Source organism: Balaenoptera physalus (assembly GCF_965194825.1).
Source record: "Balaenoptera physalus genome assembly, chromosome: 11".
Lineage (NCBI taxonomy): Eukaryota > Metazoa > Chordata > Mammalia > Artiodactyla > Balaenopteridae > Balaenoptera > Balaenoptera physalus.
In genome coordinates this window covers 101,552,302-101,564,940 of record NC_138896.1, presented here as the reverse complement: position 1 = coordinate 101,564,940, position 12,639 = coordinate 101,552,302, and the positions used below count along the sequence as shown (strand labels likewise).

The following is a 12,639-nucleotide window of genomic DNA, read 5'->3' as shown; positions in this document are numbered from 1 at the left end:
ACAACACCAAATATACCATCTATGAAAGAAACACGCAGTACAGTTTGGAAAGGAAGTTCCCAATGAAATGTCTAACACAAATAGAGGCAGCCTCTGCTGTACTTTCTGCTTTCTGAGGAGTCAAGGCTGAGCCTTTCCGTGTTTGTTTGTAACAACATTAGGAAATCACCTAATTGAGCCATTGTGTCAGTCCTGCATGGGAAGTCTCTCAAAATCTGAAAGAAAAGGCAAGATGAACAAAGAAGGCAAGAGATACTCTTAAGGGAAGCAAATAGAAAAGTGTATAAACCCACCTTTGAAATTTCTGGTCAAATCCAGAAGTGGAGACCTTTTTGACTAAATACCTTAGAATACAAAGTCAGAGAGAAAAGCCATTTGGATGAATATTTCTGCCATCTTAAGAAACTTCAAATTCATACAAATATGCAGTCTTTTGCATGTTCAGGTATTATAGATAGATTCAGATATAACAGACAAAAATGATAAATTTGTTGTTTTAGGACTTACTCTGTGCTAGGGCTATATTAGTAAATGGCAAAGTTTCAGGAAAAAAAAAAAAAAAAAAGATGGATAATCCCAGGGAAGCCATGGGTCTTAGGCACTGTCCTGAAGGATCAGATTCCAGTTGGGCTTGCTGCCCATAAGTATGATTTGTGTTTGTCATAAAGGGGGTATGTGACACCTTTTGGACTGCGGGAGCATTGAGTTTGGTTTCTCAGCGTAGACTAACTCTGGAAAAAGAAGGAAGTCTTTAAAAACATTAATGATTTGATCAACCACAAAAACCCCAGTATTTTCCAGATCGGTCAGAAACAGTGAAATGGGAAACCTTCCCTGGTGGCACGGTGGTTAAGAATCTGCCTGCGAATGCACGGGACATGGGTTCGAGCCCTGGTCTGGGAAGATCCCACATGCCGCGGAGCAGCTAAGCCCGTGCGCCTCAACTACTGAGCCTGCGCTCTAGAGCCTACGAGCCACAGCTGCTGAGCCCATGTGCCACAACTACTAAAGCCTGTGCCTAGAGCCCATGCTCCACAACACGAGAAGCCACGACAATGAGAAGCCCGCACACCACAACTAGAGAAAGCCCACACGCAGCAACGAAGACCCAACGCAGCCAAAAATAAATAAATAAAACAAATAAACTAAAAAAAAAAAAAAAAAAGGCAAGGTATTTTAGGCAGTGTAAGGATCTGATATAAATATGTGCCAGGAGTCCAGAACAGGTTCAAGAGGTTTGAGTTACTGACATTCCTACAGATCCTCCAAATCTCTTATTTTTTTCTAACCTGCATGGTATACTGGTTGTCTTGTCTCTCTTCTTCTTTCTTTTTCATTTGTATCTCAATAATTTACAAGTTGGTCCTTAGGGAAATACACTTGATAGTAATTATCCCAATGTGATATTTTCTTATTTATACTCTTCTTTATCACTTGTCAACTCCATATTAGGAGGGTAACTCCAGGAGAGCAGGGGTGTGATCTGCATTGTCACTCGCTATAGCTCAGTGTTTAGATCAGTGGCTGATACCTTGCTAGAGCTTATAAACATTTATGACAGATTCAATGAAAAAAACTGTCATAACACTGAACATGGAATAGTCTCACTCCTCTTTCATTAAACAAGGTTATAGGTCTTTTATTAATTATCACATTGCTTAGAAATAATATTGTGGTTTAAGGCAATATTTCATTTCTTGGCATTTTCTCTCATTCCCCTAACAAAACTTTATGATGTGTGTGGAACATTCCAGGTAATCAAGGAAGACTAAAGTAGGGTATATCTAAATTGGAGCCAAAAACATTTTAGTTCAGTTCTTCAAAGCTTTGATCTCTGGTTTTAAGGGAAAAAAAGAAATTGTTTCTATCTTGAGTTAGAAAATGCATGAAATAACCAATTTTTTCATGCCAGGTCCAGAGCGCTTTTTGTCTTTTCTTACACGTATCACAGATTTAATTCAGGAACCAAGCTGTGCTATAGACCCATTTGAAAATCATCACCAATAGTCAGAACCATTAGAGTCGGCTTTGAAAATCCACCCTTCATTATGCTCGCTCCCTAATGTTAATGATTATGTCAGAGATGAAAAGAACCTGGCCCATGATCCTTGCTGGCTATAATTAGAGGATGCCCAGGACAGCTTACCCTCAGAGAAGTGGAGCATTCTGGAGGGCAAAGAGTGGAAGGCGATTTGGGCATTTTGCTTTGAGGACTTGTTCAGGGCTGGAGACGATGACTGGGGATCCCTGTTAATGGGGCAACAGAAGAGAGGAAAATGCCAGGGGCCCCTTGACTCATCAGACAATACAGAAAAACTAAAAATGATGGAAGCGTTTTGGCTCAGGAGCTGGAGAAGTGCTGCCAAGTCTGGAAACACTCTGAGATCTTCCGTGAATGCTGGGCAGACAACAGGGCCACGGGTGACCTTTCCCGGGCACGGTTCCTATCATCATCTAATTGTAAGTGGGGGAAAATGACCCCCTGGGCTAGCAAACACTGAGGACTTGTTTTCTAAAACTGGAGAATAAATACAGATAGAAGCTAAAAGAAGATGAACATGACTTTCACAGGGGCAATGCACTTGCTAGCCCTTTGGCCTAAGGCAATTTGTTGTTAATTGTTCATGCAGATACACAGAAGAGAAGCCAAAACTTTAGGTGTTTGCCAAATGTGTTCAAAATACGATATAAAGGAAAAAAGACATGTTGATTATTGATTGGGTTTTTCTTATTTACATTACAAGGTACAGCACTGCACAACCCAGGCAAAGATAGAGGGATGTAGCAGTACTATGACTATTTGGATGACGTCCATCCCAGTAGAATCCAGTATGGAACAACCACCAAAAAGGAGAAGAAAAGGAAAAAAACACAGGAGAGGAAAACTTAATTGCTCATACAGAATACACTCTGTAGTTTCATTTGAGATATTTCATAGCTTTGTTCAGAAAACTCAGTGTGATGGAATGCATTTCCTTCTTCACTTCCTTAGGAGTGTGGCACTATAAATGCACAGCCACAATCCTGTGGTCTCATCCTAAACATTAGTGAACTAATCTTGGCTGCTCTTTTTATCATTGCAGAAGACAATATGGCTAGATAGAAGCCACACCATTTCTAAACAGTCACATGAAAAGCCTCATGTTCTATCTGGGGAGGAATGGAGACTTTTGCATGAAGAGTTGCTGTTCCATCACATTTCAATAGTACTTTCATTGATAATACCATTTCTCCTCCATTTCATTTTTGAGACCACATTTTTCTTGGCAGATTCAGGATGCTGTTTTGTGTCTAATTTAATAACTCTGTGTATCCCTATATATACATGAAGAAGTATTTTGTTTCAAGAATTTATAAAAATTTTGAAGTACTCAGTAATTTCCTAAAATATCTTGAAGCTGGAGGTAGAAACCATGGAGTTACTACCATGCCTATGATGTACCTACCGCTTAGGAAGAGAGGACCTCAGAAGAGATCCTGTAATCTGTTGCTTTGCTTTAACACCCACCCAAATCTTACACTTCACCCCTTCATAGAGTCATCTGAGTAGCTTTCTAAATCCCTCTTATCACATCCCATTTTCATACTCAAATGCGGCCTGAAATACAAATTCCTAAGTGTAGTTTCTAAGACCCTTCATGATCCAACTCTGGTCCAGTTATCATCCATATTTTGTGCCATACCTTTATGTGGCCTGTAATTCTTCCATCCATCCAGGCAACCAACCACTTAAAAACATGTTTGATCACCTGCCATATCCAGGCCAAGTTCAAGGTCCTGGTGGTACAATGATGCATAATGGATAGGTTTCCACATAGAGACAAGTAAAGAGACATTATAATGGTATGGAGTATGTAGGGTGCAATAGAAGCAACAGAAGAAGCCCCTAACCAGACCTGGATGGGCTGCAATGGTTGCAGATGGTTTCCAAGGAAAATTAATATATAAGCAGAGACCCAAAGAATAGAAAGGAGTTAATCAGGCAAATAGCACAGGGACTGCTACTCTAGGAGAGGGAAGAGTTTTCCCAATGAATGGGAAACTTTTTAAAGAACTGGAAGGGGGAATCCGTGGAACCAGAGAGTTGGCACCACACGCAACACCTTTGGCTGCATCTCTATCTTCTGTCAGGAGCATTTTCAAAAACAACATGTAGAGAGACCTTCAAGATTGCAGAGGAGTAAGACGTGGAGATCACCTTCCTCCCCACAAATACATCAGAAATACATCTACCTGTGAAACAACTCCTACAGAACACCTACTGAATGCTGTCAGAAGACCTCAGACTTCCCAAAAGGCAAGAAACTCCCCACGCACCTGGCCGTGTGGCTAAAACGGTCTTGGTGCTCGGGCAGGGTGTCAGGCCTGTGCCTCTGAGGTGGGAGACCTGAGTTCAGGACATTGGTCCACAAGAGACCTCCTGGCTCCACATAATATCAAACAGCAAAAGATCTCTCAGAGATTTCTATCTCAATGCTAAGACCCAGCTCCACTCAACGACAAGCAAGCTACATTGCTGGACACCTTATGCCAAACAACTCACAAAACAGGAACACAAACCCACCCATTTGCAAAGAGGCTGCCTAAAATCATAATAAGGTAACAGACACCCCAAAACACAACAATGGACGCGGACCTGCCCACCAGAAAACAAGATCCAGGCTTATCCACCAGAACACAGGCACCAGTTCCCTCCACCAGGAAGCCTACACAACCCATTGAACCAACCTTTTGGCAGACGCCAAAAACAATGGGAACTATGAACCTGCAGCCTGTGAAAAGGAGACCCCAAACACTGTAAGTTAAGGAAAATGAGAAGACAGAAAAACACACAGCAGATGAAGGAGCAAAGTAAAAACCCACCAGACCGAACAAATGAAGAGGAAATAGGCAGTCAACGTGAAAAAGAATTCAGAGTAATGATAGTAAAGAGGATCCAAAATCTTGGAAATAGAATGGCGAAAATACAAAAAACGTTTAACAAGGACCTAAAAGAACTAAACAGCAAACAAACAATGATGAATAACACAATAAATGAAATTAAACGTTCTCTAGAAGGAGTCAATAGCAGAATAAATGAGGCAGAAGAACGGATAAGTGACCTGGAAGATAAAATAGTAGAAAAAACTAAAGCAGAGCAGAATAAAGAAAAGAATAAAAAGAATTTAGGACAGTCTCAGAGACCTCTGGGACAACATTAAACACACCAACTTTTGAATTATAGGGGTCCGAGAAGAAAAAGAGAAAAAAAAAGGGACTGAGAAAGTATTTGAAGAGATTATAGTTGAAAACTTCCCTAATATGGGAAAGGAAATAGTCAATCAAGTCCAGGAAGAGCAGAGAGTCCCATACAGGATAAATCCAAGGAGAAACACGCCAAGACACATATTAATCAAACTATCAAAAATTAAATACAAAGAAAAAATATTAAAAGCAGCAAGGGAAAAACAACAAATAACATACAAGGGAATCCCCATAAGGCTAACAGGTGATCTTTCAAAAGAAACTCTGCTAGGCAGAAGGGAGTGGCAGGACATATTTAAAGTGATGAAAGGGAAAAACCTACAACCAAGATGTAAGAGCAAGAATCTCATTTAGATTCAATGGAGAAATTATAACCTTTACAGACAAGCAAAAGCTAAGAGAATTCAGCACCACCAACCCAGCTCTACAACAAATGCTAATGGAACTTCTCTAGGCAGGAAACACAAGAGAAGGAAAAGACCTACAATAACAAACCCAAAACAATTAAGAAAACGGTAACAGGAATATACGTATCGATAACTACCTTAAATGTAAATGGATTAAATGCTCCAACCAAAAGACATAAACTGGCTGAATGGATACAAAAACAAGACCCATATATATGCTGTGTACAAGAGACCCACTTCAGACCTAGGGACACATACAAACTGAAGGTGAGGGGATGGAAAAAGATATTCCATGCAAATGGAAATCAAAAGAAAGCTGGAGTAGCAATTCTCATATCAGACAAAATAGACTTTAAAATAAAGACTACTGGGCTTTCCTGGTGGCGCAGTGGTTGAGAATCTGCCTGCCAATGCAGGGGACACGGGTTCGAGCCCTGGTCTGGGAGGATCCCACATGCCGCGGAGCAGCTGGACCCGTGAGCCACAACTACTGAGCCTGAGCGTCTGGAGCCTCTGCTCCGCAACAGGAGAGGCCACGATGGTGAGAGGCCCACGCACCATGATGAAGAGTGGCCCCCACTCGCCGCAACTGGAGAAGGCCCTCGCACAGAAACGAAGACCCAACACAGCCAAAAATAAAAAAAAAACATAATAAATAAATAATAAATAAAATAAAGACTATTACAAGAGACAAAGAAGGACACTATACAATGATCAAGGGATCAATCCAAGAAGAAGATACAACAATTGTAAATATTTATGCATCCAGTATAGGAGCACTTCAATACATAAGGCAAATAAAAGGGGAAATTGACAGTAACACAATCATAGTAGGGGGCTTTGACACCCCATTTTCATCAATGGACGGATAAACCAAAATGAAAATAAATAAGGAAACACAAGCTTTAAATGACACATTAAACAAGATGGACTTTATTGATATTTATAGGACTTCCATTCAAAAACAACAGAATACGCTTTCTTCTCAAGTGCTCATGGAACATTCTGCAGGATAGATCATATCTTGGGGAACAAATCAAGCCTTGGTAAATTTAAGAAAATTGAAATCGTATCAAGTATCTTTTCCAACCACAACGCTATGAGACTAGATATTAATTGCAGGAAAAAATGTGCAAAAAATACAAACACATGGACGCTAAACAATACACTACTAAATAACCAAGAGATCACTGAAGAAATCAAAGAGGAAATAAAAAAATACCTAGAAACAAATGAAAATGAAAACATGACTACCCAAAACCTATGGGATGCAACAAAAGCAGTTTTAAGAGGGAAGTTTCTATCAATACAATCCTACCTCAAGAAACAAGAAACATCTCAAATAAACAACCTAAGCTTACACCTAAAACAATTAGAAAAAGAAGAACAAAAAAACTGCAAAGTTAGCAGAAGGAAAGAAATCATAAAGATCAGATCAGAAATAAATGAAAAAGAAATGAAGGAGACAACAGCAAAGATCAATAAAACTAAAAGCTGGTTCTTTGAGAAGATAAACAAAATTCATAAACCATTAGCCAGGCTCATCAAGAAAAAAAGGGAAAAGACTGAAATCAATAGAATTAGAAATGAAAAAGGAGAAGTAACAACTGACACTCCAGAAATACAAAGGATCATGAGAGATTACTACAAGCAACTATATGCCAATAAAATGGACAACCTGGAAGATATGGACAAATTCTCAGAAAAGCACAACCTTCCAAGAATGAACCAGGAAGAAATAGAAAATATAAAGAGACCAATCACAAGCACTGAGATTGAAACTGTGATTAAAAATCTTCCAACAAACAAAAGGCCAGGACCAGATGGCTTCACAGGTGAATTCTATCAAACATTTAGAGAAGAGCTAACACCTATCCTTCTCAAACTCTTCCAAAATATAGCAGAGGGAGGAACACTCCCAAACTCATTCTACGAGGCCACTATCACCCTGATACCAAAACCAGACAAAGATGTCACAGAAATAGAAAACTACAGGCCAATATCACTGATGAACATAGATGCAAAAATCCTCAACAAAATACTAGCAAAGTCTAACAGCACATTAAAAGGATCATATACCATGATCAAGTGGAGTTTATCCCAGGAATGCAAGGATTCTTCAATATATGCAAATCAATCAATGATATATACCATATTAACAAATAGAAGGAGAAAAACCATATGATCATCTCAATAGATGCAGAAAAAGTTTCTGACAAAATTCAACACGCATTTATGATAAAAACTCTCTAGAAAGTAGGGATAGAGGGAACTTACCTCAACATAATAAAGGCCACATAGGACAAACCACAGCCAACATCGTTCTCAATGGTGAAACACTGAAACCATTTCCTCTAAGATCAGGAACATGACAAGGTTGTCCACTCTCACCACTATTATTCAGCATAGCTTGGAAGTTTTAGCCACAGCAATCAGAGAAGAAAAAGAAATAAAAGGAATCCAAATCGGAAAATAAGAAGTAAAGCTGTCAATGTTTGCAGATGACATGATACTATACATAGAGAATCTTAAAGATGCTACCGGAAAACTACTAAAGCTAATCAATGAATTTGGTAAAGTAGCAGGATACAAAATGAATGCACAGCAATCTCTTGTATTCCTATACACTAATAATGAAAAGTCTGAAAGAGAAATTGAGGAAACATTTCCATTTACCCCTGCAACAAAAAGAATAAAATACCTAGGAATAAACCTACCTATAGAGACAAAAGACATGTATGCAGAAAACTACAAGACACTGGTGAAAGAAACTAAAGATGATACAAACAGATGGAGAGATATACCATGTTCTTGGATTGGAAGAGTCAACAGTGTGAAAATGACTACACTACCCAAAGCAATCTACAGATTCCATGCAATCCCTATCAAACTACCAATGGCATTCTTCACAGAACTAGAACAAAAAATTTCACAATATATATGGAAACACCAAAGACCCCGAATAGCCAAAGCAATCTTGAGAAAGAAAACCAGAGCTGGAGGAAACAGGCTCCTGGACTTCAGACAATACTACAAAGCTACAGTAATCAAGACAGTATGGTACTGGCACAAAAACAGAACTACAGACCAATGGAACAGGATAGAAAGCCCAGAGAGAAACCCATGCACGTATGGTCACCTTATATTTGATAAAAGAGGCAAGAATATACAATGGAGAAAAGACAGCCTCTTCAATAAGTGGTGCTGGGAAAACTGGACAGCTGCATTTAAAAGAATGAAATTAGAACACTCCCTAACACCATACACAAAAATAAACTCAAAATGGATTAGAGACCTAAATGTAAGAGTGTACACTATAAAACTCTTAGAGGAAAACATAGGCAGAACAGTCTATGAAATAAATCACAGCAAGATCCTTTTTGACCCACCTCCTATAGAAATGGAAATAAAAACAAAATAAACAAATGGGATCTAATGTAACTTAAAAGCTTTTGCACAGCAGAGGAAAACATAAACAAGATGAAAAGAGAACCCTCAGTATGGGAGAAAATATTTTTAAATGAAGCAACTGACAAAGGATTAATCTCCAAAATTTACAAGCAGCTCATGCAGCTCAATATCAAAAAAACAAACAACCCAATCCAAAAATGGGCAGAAGACCTAAATAGACATTTCTCCAAAGGAGATATACAGATTGCCAATAAACACATGGAAGGATGCTTAACATCACTAATCATTAGAGAAGTGCAAATCAAAACTACCGTGAGGTATCATCTCACTCCAGTCCGAATGGCCATCATCAAAAAAATCTACAAACAATAAATGCTGGAGAGGGTGTGGAGAAAAGGGAACCCTCTTTCACTGTTGGTGGGAATGTAAATTGATACAGCCACTATGGAGAACAGTATGGAGGTTCCTTAAAAAACTAAAAATAGAACTACCATACGACCCAGCAATCCCACTACTGGGCATATACCCTGAGAAAACCATAATTCAAAAAGAGACATGTACCACAATGTTCATTGCAGCTCTATTTACAATAGCCAGGACATGGAAGCAACCTAAGTGTCCATCGACAGATGAATGGATAAAGAAGATGTGGCACATATATACAATGGAATATTACTCAGCCATAAAGACAAACAAAATTGAGTTATTTGTAGTGAGGTGGATGGACTCTGTCATACAAAGTGAAGTAAGTCACAAAGAGAAAAACAAATACCGTATGCTAACACATATATATGGATTGTAAAAAAAAAAAAAAAAAGTTCTGAAGAATATAGGGGCAGGACAGGAATAAAGATGCAGTCAGGGAGAATGGGCTGAGGACACAGGGAGGGGGAAGGGTAAGCTGGGATGAAGTGAGGGAGTGGCATGGACATATATACACTACCAAATGTAAAATAGATAGCTAGTGGGAAGCAGCCGCATAGCACAGGGAGATCAGCTCGGTGCTTTGTGTCCACCTAGAGCGGTGGGATAGGGAGGGTGGGAGGGAGACACAAGAGGGAGGGGATATGGGGATATATGTATATGTATAGCTGATTCACTTTGTTATAAAGCGGAAACTAACACACCATTGTAAAGCAATTATATTCCAATAAAGATGTTAAAAACAAAGTGTAAAGAAAAAAAGAGAACTGGAAGGATTTAAGGATGGGTACAATGAAGGACTGGGCTGCAGAATGAATTATTTAAAGTTACCCCAATATGCCCTGCTCCTTCACTCCTCTGCTCCCTCCTCCTGGGTTCGGAGTAGAGGAGTTTCTTCGCGTGGTCTGATGAGCTTTAGTGCATCACTTCCTGTTTCACCTCCTCACAGGCATCTTTCCGCAACCACAGCATCCCCACCCTAGACAAGCTTGCATTTTATCTCACCCCACACCATCTATTCAGCACTGTGCTTACAGTATTTCTCATGTTACACAGTCATCAACTATTTTCTGATACCTTTACTGAGCTGTGTATGCTTTGAGGATGGGATTTTTGTCCTCTTATTTTTCCAACTCAGCACAAAGTAAAGCACACAGTAGACAGTTTTTAGTGAAAAGGAGTGGAAAGAGTTAAAATGGATTTTATTCCTGTAGGTCATTTGCAGATGTATTGGGTTGGGTAGGAAGATAGGCAATCTTCTTCAGACATATATTTGGGAATTAAATTAATTCAAAGCCTCTCAATGAACACATGGGTGACTCATGGGATCTTTATCTCCCTGAGATAACATAGAAAGGAAACAGTGACAGAACCACAACCTGGCTTGTTTAAAAAGGTCCACACAGAACATGCAGCATTCTGGGGAGAATAATTACTTAGGTTGGAGTAGAGACAGAATAGAAAGAAAGGCAAATATTTGATTCTTTGTGAGTGAGAGGATGGAGTTCTTTTTAATGTGCAAAGCATGTTTTATGGAATCTTTGGAGGCCTGGCCCATCCGAAAAGGAAGACAAAGCAGGATACCAGCGGAAGAGTTGCTTTTCTTTACAGTGTCTTCTTTTAGGAATAACTATTCAAATTAAAGGAGAACATAAATTGTAATCAGCAACTTTTGTTAGATCAGAAAGATGCCAATAAACGCCCTCTCCTCCTTCTACCTCTCGAAGAATCTTTGTAGCAGCAAGGAAAGCAAAGGAAAAGAAAAGGGGCAGCAATTTCAGAAGGTAAGAGAAAGAGAAAGAGAAAAAGAAAGCAAGAACAAAAGAGCCTCAGGAAGGCAAGGTGATGTTGGTGCCTGAGCTGGATCATATGCTGTATGATCTTGGGGGTTAGAAGAGACTTCAAGAGGTAACGGGGGAAAAGAATCCCTATAGTTATCCTGCTACAGAAGTAATGGATAAATTACAAAGGGAAAATACTCTCTTAGAAAATGCAGCTCACTTATATACACTTTGATTGTGTTATTATTTCACTTCTTATTAAGGGTAATGATCTCTCAGAAAGCTCTTATAGCATAATAAAACAAAGGATATATGCTAATTGGGATATTATTATGAACATAACATGATCTTTTCAAAAGAAGACTATCAACTAAAAGAAGAGACCAGATATAGGGCCTCATTTGTATTTCATAGCTGCAAGTTTGAAACTATCCTGCATAAATTATGTAAAAAACCCAATCCACAAAGAGACACACGCTTTAGCCACCCTACACAGCACCAACCATTCTCTTAGAGTACCATGCTACTGACAAAACTCATACCTTCCACAGTTGCTCGCTTGGGCTGAATGGTGATGGCTCCTTCTGCAATATCTTCATGCTGGTGCAGTGGGTTTATTTTGGATCCCCAGCTGTCTGATCCCACCCAAAGGAAATGGCCTACTTGGTCAGCTCTTTTGGCTGCTGCAAGGATCTGCCTGTGGAGAGGAATATTAAAAATATATCTTAATGATAAAGAGCAGCTATTGAACACATACATAGTAGGAATCAAGCAGAAGAAAAGCAAGTTAATATTTCTCAAAAAGTAAGTGATCAATAGTAAGAAAAAGGATTTACATCCTTAATATATAAAGAGTTTTTGTAAACCAATAAGACAAGTAATCAAAGTAGCTTGAGGTAAATAGGCAGAGTATTAAAAATCAAAAGATAAAAGGAGTAATATAAATAACCAGTAAGCTGGTTATTCACATACTTGAAAAAGGCGGAAAGCGTGAATTAGAACACAATATTTAATTTTGGCCAAAACGTTCGTTTGGTTTTATTCTGTGTTATGAGTTTTGGCATGAGGCTGGAGACATGAGCACCCCCATTCGCTGCTAGTAGTACATATCTTTTCTGGAAAGCAATATATTGGTCTAAATGAAGCATCTTGAATTATTTATAAAAATGAACAGAAATTCACATTAAGCTTGAAACATGTACAACTCATGTTTATACATGAAAATAGTATACAAATAACAAGGGAAAATAAAAAAAGGGAAACTCATTATTCATGAAATTAATACAATAATATTTTTGGAAGAACAGGGGATGGATAAGAGGTAACTGCATTTGTGCAGCGAAACTACTTTGGTGGGTAATAACAGAAGTGGT

At 38.9% G+C, this 12,639-nt stretch overlaps 1 protein-coding gene across 20 annotated transcripts in view; it reads right to left on the bottom strand.

Annotated features, from left to right (window-relative positions):
* GRM7 (glutamate metabotropic receptor 7) overlaps positions 1–12,639 on the bottom strand; it is a 1,143,247-nt gene that overhangs the window by 393,423 nt on the left and 737,185 nt on the right. For all 20 annotated transcript variants that reach the window (XR_014250531.1, XR_014250532.1, XR_014250533.1 and 17 more), the window contains one exon: positions 11,809–11,963. Coding sequence is in view for 9 of the 20 variants with exons in the window: in XM_082412139.1 (XP_082268265.1) it covers positions 11,809–11,963 (155 nt within the window). In the remaining 11 variants the exon portion in view is untranslated. The remainder of the gene's footprint in view (positions 1–11,808; positions 11,964–12,639) is intronic.